The sequence below is a fragment of the Mangifera indica genome, unplaced genomic scaffold, assembly GCF_011075055.1.
Source record: "Mangifera indica cultivar Alphonso unplaced genomic scaffold, CATAS_Mindica_2.1 Un_0032, whole genome shotgun sequence".
Lineage (NCBI taxonomy): Eukaryota > Viridiplantae > Streptophyta > Magnoliopsida > Sapindales > Anacardiaceae > Mangifera > Mangifera indica.
This window is the reverse complement of record NW_025401124.1, coordinates 157,043-173,567: the sequence shown is the minus strand read 5'-3', so window position 1 is coordinate 173,567 and position 16,525 is coordinate 157,043. Positions and strand designations below refer to the sequence as shown.

Genomic DNA, 16,525 nt, shown 5'->3' with positions numbered 1-16,525 from the left:
TCAAACCGTGACATCAACAATATTTTCACCAAATTATAAAACAAAAACCAATTTTAAAGCAAAATAAAACCGGTTGCGTTGTCGATAGGTGTACTCTGAAGCAGAGCCATGGCGAGTTCAGATCCTCACAAGTTGATGGCCAAAGCTGACAAACTGTAAGCTTTTTCTCTCTCAAATTTCATTAAGAGCTCATCTTGTTTGGTTTCATCATCTGATTAATCGAATCTAGTCGATTCTACTACTTTTAATTTCATTTCATTTTGCTTCTTTAAGTATCGACATTATGAGATCACGAATTGTACGAGTGGCCGGCGGCGGGGGGAGATTTGTAATTTTTTGAAAGTTTTAGACGCGTGTATTAGGAGATTTGTGTTTGATTTTATAATCCAAGCTGGTATTATAATTTTTCTTGTGTAAATGCGATGGAGTAATAAAGAAATAACGGTTCATTGTGTGATTTTTTGCATGAATATTGAATTTTCATTTTGAAATTTTTGTAGAACAAAGCTGAGTCTTACAAGATGGAGTGCTGATTGGAAAAGTGCTACTCAGTTGTATGAGCAGGCTGGTATGTCAGGTTTATGTGTTTTTGAGTGTGGAATTTAGTGGATTGGCTTGTTTTTGGATGGTGATTTATTGATTCATATATGTTATGCTGTAGCTAATGGGTATAGGGTTGCCAAGGATTATGAGAAGGCTAAAATTGCTTTTGAGAAAGCATCGAAAGGGCAAGAGATGCTTTCCTCGTATCCTCATTGCATAGTACAGCTATAGTCTGTGTATTGTGTAGTGTTGAGTATCATGCGTGTTTTATATCCTTAAGGAGCAAATCAGACCATGGGATGCTGCTAAGCATATGGAGTCTGCTGCTGTTCTAGCTAAGGAATTGAGTAATTGGACTGAAGTTGCTGATTTCTATAGAAAGGCGTCTGAGTTATACACTGAGTGTGGCAGACCACAACCTGCATCAGATGCTCTTGCAAAGGGTGCACGGTAAATACATTGATATTGTTCATATTCTTGTTACAATGACTCTGAATTTCACTGTCTTTGCTTCTAAACTAAACTCGTTTTGTGGAATTTATTCATTTACAATTTGGTAGATAGGGGCATCCATTTATGTACCCATTTATAACTTTGGAGAGAAATTTCAGTGAATCTATTATATATGATTTTCTGTTCAAGTAATATACCGTATGGTCATCCCATTACTGCAGTTTGTTAATTTGAAACTTATAATGCTGAAGTTACACATATCATTAACTATTGATTTTAATTGGTTGTTTAGAAATGTGCAAGTCATTTTCTACTTACTTTCTGTTTTGTATAGAGAGCCTAATTACTTTATGATGTTTTAGCGTTTATGCATGTACAAGTAATTACTCATAAATCACCTTTCCTGCTTTTTATGTTGTCATTTGTTTCAAACTCATTTATTATTAATAAGTACGGATAAAGGCACATATATCAAAGGAAAGACATTTAACAAGGAACTTGTAATTGCAGTTAGAAAAAAAGATGTCCATTTGAGAGTGTCAGCATCACCATATACCATGAATGTAATGCTAGCAGTTCTCTCTCTCTCTCTCTCTCTCTCTCTCTCTCTCTCTCTCTATATATATAAGCTATCATATATAATTACAGTTAGAAAAAAAAGATATCCATTTAAGCTATCACATATAAATTTATGTTTTTTCATTTCATCTTTGATCTTTGTAACTCACATCTTTGAAATTGGTTGTAATAGCAGTTTTCTCTCTCTCCTCTTTGTAGTGCGCTAGAAGATGCTGCCCCAGACAATGCGATTCAACTATACACTGATGCATGTGAGATTCTAGAAGAGGATGGCAAGGAACAAATGGCGTTTGATCTTTATCGTGCTGCTGCTAATATCTATATAAAGCTTGAGAAGTAAGTTGTAAATTTTTAAATCTCTTTATCTGATGTTTAATATGGTTCAGTATGTTAAATATGTATGTTTTAGATGAAATATTTTATAGTGGTCTACTTTATGGGTTCTCACAATAATTGAAATTCGGTCATTCTCATTGATAAGTAATGTAAGAGATGTCCCATTCACCTTAATTTTTCTTTCATTCTTCTTTAAGTATATTCCTAAAGCATGGTATTATAAATCTTTAAATAGAGAATGTTGATTTCAGTTCATGTAATGCCAATTTGAAGTTTTTACATTGACATATTTACTAATGGCTTACAAGCTTCATTCTTACTGTAAAAATCTTCAATTATAATGTTGAAAATAAATGGTCATTCATTAACACAGTATGATTTGTAAATAAACTGTGTTCCAACTACTTGAGATGTAATACTTGTTTTCTTGGAAATCCTTTCCAGTTTATCTGTTTCCTTCCTAAAGTTGTTCGGTGAGATGGAATGGAAATGGTTTAGTTATGAGGACTAAAACACCAACCTTATAGATTTGTGGGCTTTGAAATGTGCCACATATAGAATGCATTGGAAGAGTGATATATCTGGTGGTTTAAGTTCAGTGGAGTCTAATCCAACAATTGATTGCCAGTCGTTCAAATACTATTTGAATAAGAATAGGCTATAACAATCCATAATTGTTGTGGATGTAAACTCTTAAGTTTAATCTTATTGGTAGACCTGTAAAAATGTTGGCTTTAAGAGGGGATGATTGCTGCTTATCCAGTGAGAATGAGTATTATTCTTTACATGATTTAACATTTATATTCATTTGATGCAGTAAGGCTTATGTTTTGTTTCCGTATGAGGGGATGGAAGTGTAACTGTAGTGAGGGTCTTTACCCTTCTATAGTTCCTTTAAATATTGCTCAAAATTTCATTATGGCTATTAGAACTCATTTCTTTGTTTCTGGTACCTCTGGCCAAACTGACAATCTTTTTGTGGCAATTTTCAGTCTTGGCTTTTATGTTCTCAATTTTATTTTGAGCACTTTAGGCATCTACAATATTCTTTTCAGATATACACCCTAATACAATCTGGACTTTTCTTTGTTCATTCAATGCAAGGGCACACACTAATGTTGATTTGCGCTACTATTGTACATATAAAAGTTCTGACATGAATATAAATCACTATTATCATGTTTCACTCTTATGCTTTTCTGATAAGACCTTGTAAGAGTTAATTTCTTTGTCATTTCCAACAGATATACAGATGCTGCAGCTTTCCTGTTAAGATTAGGCTTAGCAGCTGACAAGTGCAATGCCACCAACAGCCAGTGCAAGGTGTTGTACTTACATCATTCAGCTGTCAACCTTTATATGTCATTCATTTTAGCAGTTCTTTTCCTCATTTATTTTAAATTGTTCAAATCACCTTGGGTTTGTTGACTCTAATATAGTTCTCTAAAAACACTGCTGAAGTAATTTGCTACACCTAGATTTTTGCTTTCTGTTTTCTATTATTTTTTGGTGGAACTTATATGCTTAAAGTCATCTTGCCACTACCAGTCAAGAAATGTTAAGACAATTGCATTACCTCTAACATATCCAAGTTGATTTCAGGCATATCTGAGTGCCATTGTTGTTTATCTTTATGCTCATGACTTCAAGCAAGCGGAGAAGTGCTACAATGACTGTTCCCAGTAAGTATAATTTTGTTGCTGCTTCTTATAGTGAGTATTTATGCAATGAAACTTTGTACTGCTCTTGTCTACTCAAAGTGGGATTATTTCTGTGCCCCAAATAACCGCTTTTTTGTAAGCTGAGCAAGGCTTTAAATGGATATACATTATATAAATTAGTTTGTGCCTTCTTCTGTTATCGGATTGTGGAATCTCAATAACTCTACATGCTTATATTTTATGATTGTCCACAGAAATTATATTTTAATGGCCAATGTATACTCAAGTTTGGGTGGTTGTTATGGCCCAAACAACACCTTAGGTAGGCACAATAGGGTTTTCTCTCTCTCTCTCTCTCTCCCTCTCGCTTGCTGGTTTTTGAGGAACTGCTTAATCATGGTTTACTAGATTCAGATGAAGAGATTGTTAACATGTACAGCTAATTACACTTAAAAAATAGAAATTTTGATTATTATCCATTCATTGAATTTGTAGAAAGACAGAAACATTTTCCTACAAGTGATATTTAAAAAATATTTATACTTTTATATTGTGAACATGTGCTTTTAGGGCATTCATTATAACCATCATTATAGGCTCCAATGAATTTGAGGCAGCATGGAAATGATATTCAATTTCTGAGAATGATCAATGATTGATAAGGGACTAATGTTTACAAATTACTGGCATTTTTGGCTAAGTTGTAAGTTCCACCAAACTAAACATAAAAAAAAGGAAACAGCTATACGTTCACTTACTATTCTGAGAATTATTTTGTGTTGAACCCACATATTATCGTTATATGACAGATGCATACTGCCTTCTTTTATTAAGATTAATCTTCTCCCATGAATTGGGGGTTGGCTGCCAACTTTTGAACTTCTTTCTAGGTAGAATAAATTTTGATATGTTGCATTTGTTGAAGGTAACCTGCTGCCGTTGTAGCTATCATGATTTGTTTTTTAATATCAGAATATGTGTCTAATAGGTTGAATGCAATGCTAAAATTTTCTATTCAAGAGGGATAATTTACACTCCTAATATGAACCATGTAATACAGATTAATTTTCTAAAGATTTTACTTGCTGTTTTACTGATAAAAGAATTTAGGGGGAAAACGTTGATTTACTGTTTTGGTCTCACTGTAGGATTGATGCTTTTCTGAGAAGTGACCAGAGTCGCTGTGCTAGTAAACTTCTTTCTGCCTACACAGAAGGTGATGTTGAAGAAATTAAGCGCGTAGCTAAGTCAAGCACTATTTCAAATCTTGACAATACGGTAATTCTGTTTATTATTTTTTGCTTGCACCCAAGTCTGCTCCTTGGAATTGCATTAGATTATCTTAATTTAGTCTAGATGATTGCATCATGTTTTAAGTACCTGGGCTTCGGCTTATCTGCATTTCCAAAGGAATTTTTGTCTGACCAAGCATGAATATTCTAAACTTCTGATGGACATAATCCTGTTTAGTTGAGGCAAATTGTTTGAGTTGCTGTTGAAGAGAGGTAACAGGTGATTTAATACCTAATTCGGTTCGGTTTGTAGTTCTAAGAAAACTATGAACCGAAGTCCATCAAGAATATTAAATCCTTCAATTCGAATAGTGGTTGTGTAAGGGAAGGTAAATGATCACTCCTTTCTTTGTTCTGATTGTGACAATGAATCATCACAGATCATCAAGCTTGCACGAAAGCTTCCAACCGGAGAAGTTACTGCACTGAAAACTGAGGATGGTAAAGATGAAGAACTCCTCGATGAAAATGATCTCACATAGTTTCTCCGAGAGTCATCGATGGACTGCTGTGTTTGCTTCATAGATGGGTGGGATTTGGTGATTTGGTGTGATTATACAGTATACATAAAAAGAGAAAATTACAGAAGTTTAATGTTGCAATATATTCTTGCTTGCATTATACTGTGGTGCTGTAAAAATTAAGCTACCAGAGTGTTTGACATTCACTGAAATATTGATGTTCTTTTAAACAATAACTGACGTGTTAGATAATTTAATTATTTATTTTAATTTAAAACCATTTAATTACTTAATAAAGATACATCAATCCATCACTATTTATTAATACCTATAAAATATAACCCTTGTGAAATAAGTTTCAAAAATTAAAATAAAAAGCATATCATCTTTTGAGTGCATAATACTATATGTATTTATGAATATTAATTTGAATATTAATAATAATGTGACATTATATAGTATAAAGTACACTACATGCACCTTGTTATGGTTCTTTATGCACGAAAAGAGAAACAAGATTGGTACATTATTGGTAAATGGTTAATCTTGTATAAATATACAATAAAATTATTTTTATATATTTATGAGTATATAATTAGATATATAAATAATATATTATTATATGATTTGATGATTTTAAATTAAGAATAAAGTAATACTCAATCGTATAAATATTATCAGTGTATTTAATTATGTATTAAAAAATGTGTACATTTTATATTGTTCAAATGTTAAACCAGGTTTGAAGATTATTTGTGTACACCCTTTTAGAAATTGGTATTTTAATTAATATTTAAAAAATATATATATAGTAATTATATGAATTTAGTTTTAAATATTTAATTAAGTATTTAAATAATATATTATTATATAATTAAATAATTTTAAATTAAAAAAATATTTAATTATTTGTGTAAAGAAAAGATAAAAATAAAAAAAGATGGAAATCGATGCTGCTGACCTGTCTTTCAACAATAATATATTACCCAAAATACCCCTGATGACTTCAGAAAATTACTCACTGCAATTGGCGGGAAGAGTTCGTTATACAGTTAGTGCTCCGCCCCAAACTCTCAATCAAAGAAACCAAAGATTTGCCTAGTTCTTCTTCAATGGCCAACCACCTCACTCTCCTTCTTCTAATCACCACCACCGCCGTCATATTGGCGGCTGAAAAACCACCAACCACCATTCCAACGTCACCACCAATTTCCATCCCCCCACTGCAGCAAGAAAATCCTAACCACCAACACACCACCATCTCCAACCCCCAACAGCTCAACAACATAATAGACGCTCTGATCGGAGCCGGCGACTTCCACAACTGGGCGGACATACTCTCCGGCGCCGTGGACTCCGCCATGTTCCCTCTCTCCGCCACCTTCTTTATACCCACCAAAGATCTCCCGCCAAATCTTCAAATGGACCCTTTCACTTTTGCCTACCATGTCGTCCCTCAACGCCTCACTTTCTCTGACCTCTGTCTCCTCAAACCCCTCTCTCGCCTCCCCACTCTCTTGCCCACAAAATCGATTCTCGTTACGAACAATTCGGTTTCAAACTTCACTCTAGACGATTCTCTTCTTTCTGAGCCTGATTTTTATCTCACTTCCACCATTTCTGTTCATGGAGTCTATAATTTTCTTGACTACTCGGTTTATGGTGGAAATTACACTCCTTTCTTACCTGAACATTCACCTCCACCGCCACCACACCGGCGGCATGCTCGAAGGCCTTTTGTTCCTACGCAGGAGGAGATTCAACGCGGCCATGGTGGTGGCAAGAGGTCAGATGCTGCATGTTTGTGGTGGGAGTTTCATGTGGTTTTTGGTGGGTTGTTTGTGGGGCTTTTGGGGTTCAAGATTTTTTAGATAGTGATTTTCTTGGAGCTTGATAATAGTTGAAGATCAAGTGAGATGATGAAGATCCTGTTTGGGTACTCTGAAACAATTTTCGCTTTTGTAATTAGTGTAGTTATTAGTGGAGATGGAGACGTAAAGAATTACTGGAATGTTGTTAAAGTTGAAGGAATAAATTGATCATTTTGGTTCTTCTTAGTTGTTTCTTTGGTTCTATTTTGTGGGTTGTTAATTGATTGATCATTTCTGCCATAAACTTGGCAAATTTTGATCTCAATTGGGCAATATTCTTGCTTCTTGATGCATTCTTCCATGTTAGATTAGGGTTTATTTGCAGATTTAGTACAAAATTAGAACCTGCATTGCATTCAACTTTGTAATTCATGAATCCTGTAAATGCATTCACTGGAAATTTTGACAATGCTTGCATCTAGATGTTCAAAAAGTGAAAGCAGAAATAGAAACAGAAGGCTAAAACCAGAACTTGAACTAAAATGGAGATTATTTCATCAAGGTTAGTAGGAATTTTTCAGTAAACAACGGGGCCTTCTGCATGATCAGTTAAAAGCATCGGCACACTAAAAATCGAGGGCACTACTCACACCCGAGAGCTCTCTGTTAGTTCTTTTTTCTGGATTTTCAAAAGAATCAGGCCTGACAAATCGAATAAGAAGCTATGTTGAATGAGAACGAATGATGGCACCTACTTTTCATTTCTTTATTTTTATCTACATTGTTTCTTCTGGATCTCCTCAATCAATGCTGTGAATGCAACCCTCCTTTCAGGGCTTTGTGCCTCGCTGCAGAGTATTCTGTGCATTACTTTTAACTCCCTGGGACTCGCCTTTCTGAAAAGTCCTTGTAGAACAAGTTGCACCTCTTCATCAACCGGATTGTGGCTGCATATGGATGGACTGTTTTGATCTTGCTCTTTCGCAGCCATGCTGAATTTTTTTGTCTTGGTTTCTCCAGAAGCGCCACCAATTCCAAATGAGTTATTCTTGACTTCACTAGTATTGCTCAAAGCTTTCAGTTTGTTGTCCCAATATTCTACGCATTGGTGATCTGGATCAAGAGCCTCAATTGCCTGTGAACATAAACAAGATATTAGATTCATAAACAAATAATGCATGTTAGAAGACAAAAGAAAATAAAGTTGTACTGTTTATTTCTCTTTACATGAATGTGGACAAGCTCTAAGTTATGCAGATTTTTGAGAGCAATCTGAAAGGATTCATACCTTTAAGAGCACTAAAACAATGCAGGTCTCTATGTACTACAGGTATAAGGAGATAATTTATGGGTGGTTATAAGCAGCAACAGCAACATGATAGGTTTCAGCGATTCAGAATTTACCATTGATGCAAAAGAGGATGCGATCTAGTAAGAATTTGGGAATACCTTAAAGAGAATGGCACAATTAGTAGGAGGATAAAGCACTACAACTATATGTTATAAGCATCAAACTTTTATGAACCCTTTTTCTTTCCCTGTATATGGCAAGCTTGTAAGATATTGTGCTAGAAAAGGCGTGTTATCTACAGACTTGTTGCTAGAAAAGGCCTGTTATCTACAGACCTGTTACTGTATCCTACCATCTATCAAAGAATAATCAATTATCTAGGGTAGCAAAGGGGACAATATACCTTAATTATGGGAGGGGAGAGAAACCCAAACATTTCAAGCCCATCAATGTGCTGCAAAGAGTGCTGGGGCGGAAGCCTTCTTTCCCCTAAGCTGCTCCATTTTTCAACTTGTTGGTTTAGTCGTTGCAGCACCATATCCCAGCACTTTTGTGCAGAGAAATTTGAAAAGCTCTCACCTGGGCATTCTTCTAATGTAACCTGAAATTTATGGTGCCAGATGAGAGCAGAGAACACAGATATAGGCTGGAAAAATCCAGTAAAATGTCAAGCATCTGAATTCAGAACTTTCCTCGATAACTAAATTCATTTAAAACACCATTGCTATTTAAATTCAAAAGGAACTTCAGCACTTGGAAAACTATGAAATAGATTAATAAAGTTTCATGATGTTCCTCAACCTTAGCTCCGCTGTGTAGCTCTTTATTAGTTAATATTCTAATACTCATCTTCAGGATCTTATTTACAAAGCTCTATATTGGCTGGTGCTAATTTAAAAGTAAAAGTTCTTTACGAGAGCAGTTGTAAATTCTCCATTGTACCCAACAAAAAAAATAAAAAAAAACAGATAAAAGGAATGCACTAAAAAATAAATGCAATCTTAATTTATTTCCATGTTCCGTTAAATAAACAAACAATTTTTTTACAAATAAAAGTGGATGGGATAATGTGGAGGATCTGAATGTTGTTTCATAAACTATGATAACTAACAACTCAGATAAATTATTCATGCATATTCAATTCAAAAATGAAAATTTTCAAGTTTTATTTATAAAGGAAAACAAAGAGAACAGCCCCACCTTAAAGAGTGGACCAAGAAGGCCAGCATCCACCACTTCAGAAATATAGCTACAAAATTTTCCTGGATTTAGCACACTATAAAAATTAACTCGGCTTCTAAACCCTGCAGAGTCAACCAAGTAGGAAGCAACAAAATTAATCCACCGATGCCTTAAAACATTACAGTTGAAACAATTCAAAAAAAATCATGGAGAAATTCTAATGCAGTATACCTTTTGGGAAAATGGTCTGTTTACTGCTCCACAATTTTCCACACATGACACATCCAAATTTTATTGGTTCAACTGAGTGATTCAACTTTTTCATCTGATAGCTCTCCTCAGTCACAGAACTCCTTACTTCTGAACTGTTGAAGATTTCATTTTTCAACAAGTTGCATGATGGTGATTTCGAATGTTGTGGTAACATGAGATCAACCCCGAACAATTTACCATCAAATGAACCAGCATCCTCATTAACCCTTGTACATGAAGGTTGAACCTTGATTGGAAATTTACAAGAACCTGATATATTATAATTACTATCAAGTTGCATTGAATCTGGTTCTTTCACTGCACCTAAGCTACAGACTTTCTCTGGATGGCACACTGACATACAAGTCTTCAGATTTGTGACAGCTTCTTTACCAGGGTTGCCTGATACATTCAGCAACTTGCTTTCATTTTCATCAGAGATAACATCAATATTTAAATCAAAACAACTCTCATGCTCCACCTTAGCCTTTTTGTTTGTAACCTGAGTTTCATCATTAACATCATTATGACTATTTATACTTGTATGAGATGCACTTAAACCATACATTTCTCGCTGAGAGTCTGACTGGACTACTTCTGATGAAACATTACTCTGAGAACAGCAAGGACCATTAACATCCACAATTTTGTCAGTACTAGGGGAAGAAGATAGACTTTCCTTTTCCTTTTGTTCACAACACTGCATTGGAAATTGTTTACTCTCCAGATCCCCCTTAGCTGAACAACCATCAGTATCACTACATGGAGCCAATCCAACATCTATAGATGCCCATTTTTTTAAAGCATCTAATCCTCCTTCCAATGCCTCAACTAGAGTGTTCAATTCATCCATCGTATAGCGGAGAAGGACAAATTTATGATCTATTTCACATGAACAAAGAGTTTTTGCATGTTTAAGGCATGCAAATCTGTCAGGGGAGCAGTTGCAGCCAGCAGCAGATAGGTGTAAATCATAGAAGCATGAGAAACACTCTCTCTCCGTTTTCACATCAAAGTCTTTTTCCATCTTTCGCAATTTCAAACAAGTTGGGAGCTTCCCTAATCTTTCTTTCTTCATCTGCACCCTTGTCTAAAATCAATAAACACAAAGAAGAAAAGAATGTAAGTCTCTCACTCTTTGTCTATGCATGCATGTGTGTGTGTGTTAGTTACTGCAAGAGACTAGGAGAGAGGGAAGCAGAATTAAACCTTAATTGCCTCAGTAAGCATTCCATCCTTCCCACAGACGCTTTTCCAGCTCAAATTTCCGGGTGTCTCCTTTTGAAGCACTGATAGCTCCCAAAGGGCCTGGACTGCAGCACGAGCTGCTCCAAAGAGCAACTTGTCATGGGACAGAGACGTCTTGCGATGCTGCTCACTGTAAAGCTCTACTGCTTGTTGCCCATGTGCTAACCAATCAACAGGGGCCACATTCACAGCTTCTGCACAATTAAAACCACAATTGAATCCAGAATGGTATGCCCTTGGAAATGTTAGAACAAATTCGCCAGAATGCTGGACAGCACGATACACCGGGACACCTTCTGCCTTCAGAACTGATGGAGATAACTGTGTGACCTGGTTCAAGAGATACGTTATAAGTTTTAAGCCTGAATATACCAGAATCTGTGATGCCTCTATGAAATCTGAAGAAATATGTAAGAAAGGGTGGCAAAAAGTGAACAATGTGACTGGAGCATCAAGCACTTGTTATTCTAGGACTTCTCATCAGACTAATAAATGATTTATAATAAGTTCCATTACAAAAACAATCATCCAAATCATAGGCTAAGTCTCTGTTTTGTTCCCTATTCTCATTTTTTCCCTCAGTTATCTTCTATTAGTTGACTGGTTCTGTCACATTTGTTAGTTTATCAAAAAACATTTTTGGAGAGTTCTTCATATAATGAGCTAATATCTATCATGATTAAGTTGTTAAAAATCTACCAAAAAGTTAATTCCAGAAATGAAAACATAGAAACTGTCCACTTTATCTTAGAATGTAAAAATTCTAAGTTTATTAATAACTCATGAATTTATTATCATGTAAAACATCAATGCAATCTGATAGGGTAAAATGTTCAAAGAATGATTAAAAAAATCAAAGAGTATTTGCGTTTTTCAATGATGACTTCATAAAATATATGTTATAAACAAGAACATATAAAAGTGTTGTCCAAGCATAGTAAATAAGCTTTAAGAATAAATATAAAAGTAGTTACCAGTTCATGCAATAAATCAGGTTGTTCTTCAAACAGGTCAGGTAGATGCTTTCGCATTGCATTCTCCAAAGTAGAAGCATGGCTTCCAGGTACCCCATACCATATTTTGGGATCACCCCAGTGTAAATAGTTCAATGAATAGAGGTGATGGTCCTCAACATGCTGTCCAAAACCACCACACCACAAAAAAGGAAATACATAAATAAACAAATAAAATAAATCTATATCAATATTTGCTTTGCAAGGATATAATTAGTTAATTACTTGACTTCAACTGTAGTGGCAGATATAGAAACCATCTATCTAATTTGGTGTAGCTGCAACTACTTTATCACACCCTAAATTTTATACAGTATACATCACAAGAGTAACATATGACTAGTTTCAGGATGTGAATCTATAAAAAAGAAAAAAAAATTAAAAGAATAATTTATTCCAACAAAATTTAGAACCCTGCTCTCCACTACAAATTAAGACAAAAAGAAGCCCTTCCCTGCACTTACTGCAAATTATGCCAACAATCTGCCATTAGAGTTTAATGAAATTCACTCTGCAGTATTAGTGTCTGCATGTTTGTAAGTTAACTGAGCATATAAAAGAAAATGGAAAATGATAACTTAAAAAGCTTTTGTTATGTTAATTTGTGCAGGAACTGGTAATGACGTGGTGGGTTTGGCCAAAGGTAAGCCTAGCCTATATCATATAAGAAAAGCAAAGAAAAACAATTAAATTTACAATTATGTTATTTGTAACCAGTTAATCATATTGAACTTTAGTAACATCAGTCAACATTACATACCCAACAAAATGACGAGAAACACATCCCAACATAAAGCCATGGCACTAGAACTCCAGAGATATCACTTCCTTCAAAACATAGTACAGAACCAGGCAGGCGTGGTAAGTTATTCAAATTCCAACCAGACATTGCATACTGATTGGAATCACTTTCAGCCACCATGTTTGATGCCTTAGGAAACCCACTTCCAAAAGCTCCTGTTTCCAGGTCAGCTCCATAGTATACCTACAATTTGACAGAATAAAACTCATCCATTAAATATTAACAGGCATAAATAAACCAATACAGGGTAGAAAATCTATCAAGAAAGCATATTTCATACCTCAACCTCATCTGTTGGTTGCTCAACTATCCGCCAATATTCACCTTCAATATCCTCCACAGAGGGTTCCCATCTCTTGTGCTCAAATCCATCAGACTTTATTTCCCCAGACTCATTTATCCCAAAGTAACAAGCTTTAAAATTGGCAGCATATTTCTCAAAATCCTCAAGAGTAAAATCTGATCCAGACTGGAAACCAAACTTCTCATCAGTCTCCGAAGCAACATTCACTTCTGAAGCAGAGTTGGCATTTCTCCTGGAGGATCCCATTCTTGAATGCCTTCTACGCTTTCGCTTTCGGCTCCTGAATTTCTTCCGCATGGGCTCCCTATTTTGCAGCAAGTCAACTTGCTGAATTCGGGTAGAAAACTTGGCATTTTCCCACATATCTTTTGCTTTAAGAGGGCATGGTGGAATCCAGTTAGACGGGGGAACAATTCGACATATACCATAAGATTCTGCTTTTGTGCGTATCTTCGCTATGTACCCAAGTGTATCTTCAAACTCCTGATGGATAGAGAATCACATAATACATAAAATAAGAAACAAAGTTAGTACTAACAAACCAACATGAGATGTGTGTTCTTTGAAAAGTACCTCAACAGTTGGATAAAAAACAGGAGCTTCATCAATTATAGGTTTGCATGGTTCAGTTGGATCCCACCTAGCTGAAACCTGAAGCCACCAACAATCACAATACTATCGCAAGTTAGAAGGAGAAAGCAATTTACAGTATAAGAATGTCAAATGTGTGGGTAATGTGCAGTAATACAATGATGAGCCCACCAAACATAATCTTAATTTTTCTAAAACATAATTTCTTCCGGTAACTATAGTTGTCAATTCTAGGAATAAAGGAGAAGTAAAACGGGTTTATTCTATGAAATTTATTTGTGCAATCAAATAACACAAATAGAGGGTAGATGACACCCATAAAGGCCCCTAAACTTGGCATTCACTGTACCAAGCAATTCATACAAATCCATAAAGTACCATGACAAAATGAAATATCATAGCATTGGAAATTAAGATAACTGTGTACCTTTCTACCTTGAGGACTACCAGAACACTCAACTGTATTTTCAGTTTTTGGGGTGTGCCTCAAAGAATGATCCTGCCAAACAACTTCAGTAAGAAATAAGCATGAACAAATTCAATTTATAACCCTTACCTTATTCTAGCACAAAGCAAACTCTATTACACAGTAATGACAATATTGTTATGAAAAATTTTCCATCATTCCAGCATCAAATTGAATATGTAGATAAAAGCACATAATCAAGAAAACAAAAGGCCAACTAAATTAACGAACAGGATTGACGGAACAATGTATACAACATCATTTATTGTTTATAAATGGCCCAGGCAAAGCAAGCTAATTACAGTACAGAACTGAAAACACATTCATAAACCATAATACACAAACTACATCAAGTAAATGAACCACAATATAAAATACGTTTTAAGGTATAAAAATATTCGGTGACTTTCCATCATCAGATTTCTCTTCAGATAACAGACATAAGCTTAATGGTTTTTGCACCCAAGGGGCCTTTTAACCTTCACCTCCAATTTCCAGACTTCTCATCAAAATGTGTTTGTTGAGTAGACAATTTTTAATATTATGTAAATGTCCAAATTTGGGAATGGCAAGGAGTTCAATTAAGATCATAGATAAACTTCCACAAAAGTGACATCACAGGATACTATAGCAAAATACCTCCAGAACCTTCCAAGCCATCAATATTTCAATGGCATGGACAAGATAGCAGACTGACAGATCATAGTTGGACTATCAACGAGCTACACACATGAAAACAACAGCCATACAAAATACGAACCCTGAAATAAGAGTTGCACAAATTAACGAGATGATTAGTGGTGGTATCACCATATCTCCGTCCTTGTTTCTCCTAATCGTAGCCAATAAACTACATAAGTCTCTTGGAAACATTGACAATAAACTAAAGGGATGTATAAACCTAACTGATTTTAAGCAACAAGATCAACCCTAATCATGAGAAGTCCAGGCAGCAGAAGCCCTTCAGTATAAAAAACTGTAGCTTATTACAAATAAAATTCCTAACGGCCACATGCAATAAGCTCTACAGACATCACATCACCAAATTTCATGAACTATAATTAAACGAACATCATATCCAAACCATCCCGTCCAAATCACATAAACAAAACCTAAAAATATTCAATGTTCTTTCAAACAGGGAAATGAGGATCATCGAAAAGATGATAACTTATGATCAAATACAGCAATCAACATTCCTAATAAACATTAACACAATCATCTGCAGCAGCCCAAGAATGCCTAATAAAAATAAATTAAATAAAGCTTTCAACTTTACCATGCAAATTAAAAAAAGGAGATCCACAGCAAATTGTGACATGAAATTAACCAATTTAAACAAATTAAAAACAGCCCACTAATATTTAAAAAAAAAAAAAACAGAAGAAGAAAAAGAACATGGATAAATCTAACCTCTTTGCTATGAGATTCTGCAGGGAATTTAGACTGTTCCATTGAAACAAAATTCAAATAATCCCTCTATTTTTGTCTCTCTAAAACCTAATTGATCAAAAACACCCAAATCCTTCCCCCAAAAAAAAAAAATCAATTTTTTATGAAACCCTAAAAAGAACAAACCCAAGTGATAAAATTCAATTAAATTGCTTAAAGTTAACTTCTTTTCTTTAAAGTAAATTAGATATGGAATTGACTAAGTAAACCCTAATTAAGGTAGAAATAGGGATTTCACAATTGACCCCCAAATTTCCCTTTTAAAATAAAATAAAATTAGAAAGAAAAGCGAAAGAGTAACGCAAGAACTCAGAAGGAACGGGTGAGATTGGAGAGATGGAGACACGTGTAGGGTGTATATTTAACTGAAAAATAATAATTAATTATAAAATAAACTAAAAAGGAAGGAGCTGAGTCTGAAGAGGAGGTTGGATCTGATAAAGAGAATGGTCAACAAGAACCCGCCCAAACGCACATAGAATTAACTGAAAAACCAACTAACTCTCTCTACAATTCTTCTGACACGTGCAGTGAATGTTTCGGTAACGTTACCGTTGGTTAAAAGGTGATAGTACTACTAATGTTATTGGTTATTAGTTGGATTCGGTCCAATTTGGGTTGAGTCCAAACTACAGTAAACTCAAGCTTAGATCAAAATCAAAGTATCTAGTTTGAGCTCGAATCTGAACTCATTTAAATTAATATCTAGTATCATCAAGTGTCCACGATGCGATGAATAACACCATTGGAGAGATGAACAGTATTATAAATAAAATAAATAGTATAAT

The 16,525-nt window shown here is 34.9% G+C and overlaps 3 protein-coding genes across 5 annotated transcripts; 2 read left to right on the top strand and 1 right to left on the bottom strand.

The window, feature by feature from the left end:
* LOC123206309 (gamma-soluble NSF attachment protein-like) lies at positions 1–5,561 on the top strand. Its single transcript, XM_044623473.1, has 9 exons — positions 1–155; positions 501–568; positions 662–746; positions 835–993; positions 1,774–1,911; positions 3,156–3,234; positions 3,514–3,593; positions 4,721–4,850; positions 5,245–5,561. Exons 1-9 carry the CDS (start codon positions 109–111, stop codon positions 5,344–5,346), a joined length of 888 nt encoding a protein of 295 aa, XP_044479408.1. The 5' UTR covers positions 1–108; the 3' UTR covers positions 5,347–5,561.
* An 876-nt stretch (positions 5,562–6,437) lies between these two features.
* On the top strand, positions 6,438–7,196 carry LOC123206320. The gene has a single exon (XM_044623488.1). The coding sequence runs from the start codon at positions 6,438–6,440 to the stop codon at positions 7,194–7,196; it is 759 nt and encodes a 252-aa protein (XP_044479423.1).
* Positions 7,197–7,564: 368 nt separating this feature from the next.
* LOC123206336 (lysine-specific demethylase JMJ18-like) lies at positions 7,565–16,046 on the bottom strand. 3 transcript variants are annotated; one of them, XM_044623509.1, is made up of 11 exons: positions 15,699–16,046; positions 14,280–14,318; positions 13,802–13,879; positions 13,205–13,711; positions 12,883–13,107; positions 12,084–12,245; positions 11,071–11,439; positions 9,841–10,951; positions 9,628–9,731; positions 8,831–9,028; positions 7,565–8,271 (listed from the first exon to the last, which is right to left on the bottom strand). In XM_044623509.1, the coding sequence occupies exons 1-11, from the start codon at positions 15,738–15,740 to the stop codon at positions 7,909–7,911; spliced, it is 3,198 nt and encodes a 1,065-aa protein (XP_044479444.1). In that variant the 5' UTR covers positions 15,741–16,046; the 3' UTR covers positions 7,565–7,908. The 3 variants fall into 3 exon arrangements, with proteins under 3 accessions (XP_044479444.1, XP_044479442.1, XP_044479443.1); XM_044623507.1 differs by having other exon boundaries at positions 14,247–14,318; positions 15,699–16,045; XM_044623508.1 differs by lacking the exon at positions 15,699–16,046 and adding an exon at positions 14,925–15,442 and having other exon boundaries at positions 14,247–14,318.
* Positions 16,047–16,525: the final 479 nt, after the last annotated feature.

Coding starts and splice junctions, on each gene's coding strand:
- LOC123206309 (XM_044623473.1), top strand. CDS start 109: ATGGCGAGTTCAGATCCTCACAAGTTGATGGCCAAAGCTGACAAACT. Junction 994..1,773: donor GCTCTTGCAAAGGGTGCACG/GTAAATACATTG, acceptor TCCTCTTTGTAG/TGCGCTAGAAGATGCTGCCC. Junction 3,594..4,720: donor TGCTACAATGACTGTTCCCA/GTAAGTATAATT, acceptor GTCTCACTGTAG/GATTGATGCTTTTCTGAGAA.
- LOC123206320 (XM_044623488.1), top strand. CDS start 6,438: ATGGCCAACCACCTCACTCTCCTTCTTCTAATCACCACCACCGCCGTC.
- LOC123206336 (XM_044623507.1), bottom strand. CDS start 15,740: ATGGAACAGTCTAAATTCCCTGCAGAATCTCATAGCAAAGAG. Junction 10,952..11,070: donor TGCTTACTGAGGCAATTAAG/GTTTAATTCTGC, acceptor TATTGATTTTAG/ACAAGGGTGCAGATGAAGAA. Junction 8,272..8,830: donor TCTCCCCTCCCATAATTAAG/GTATATTGTCCC, acceptor TTATGTTCACAG/GCAATTGAGGCTCTTGATCC.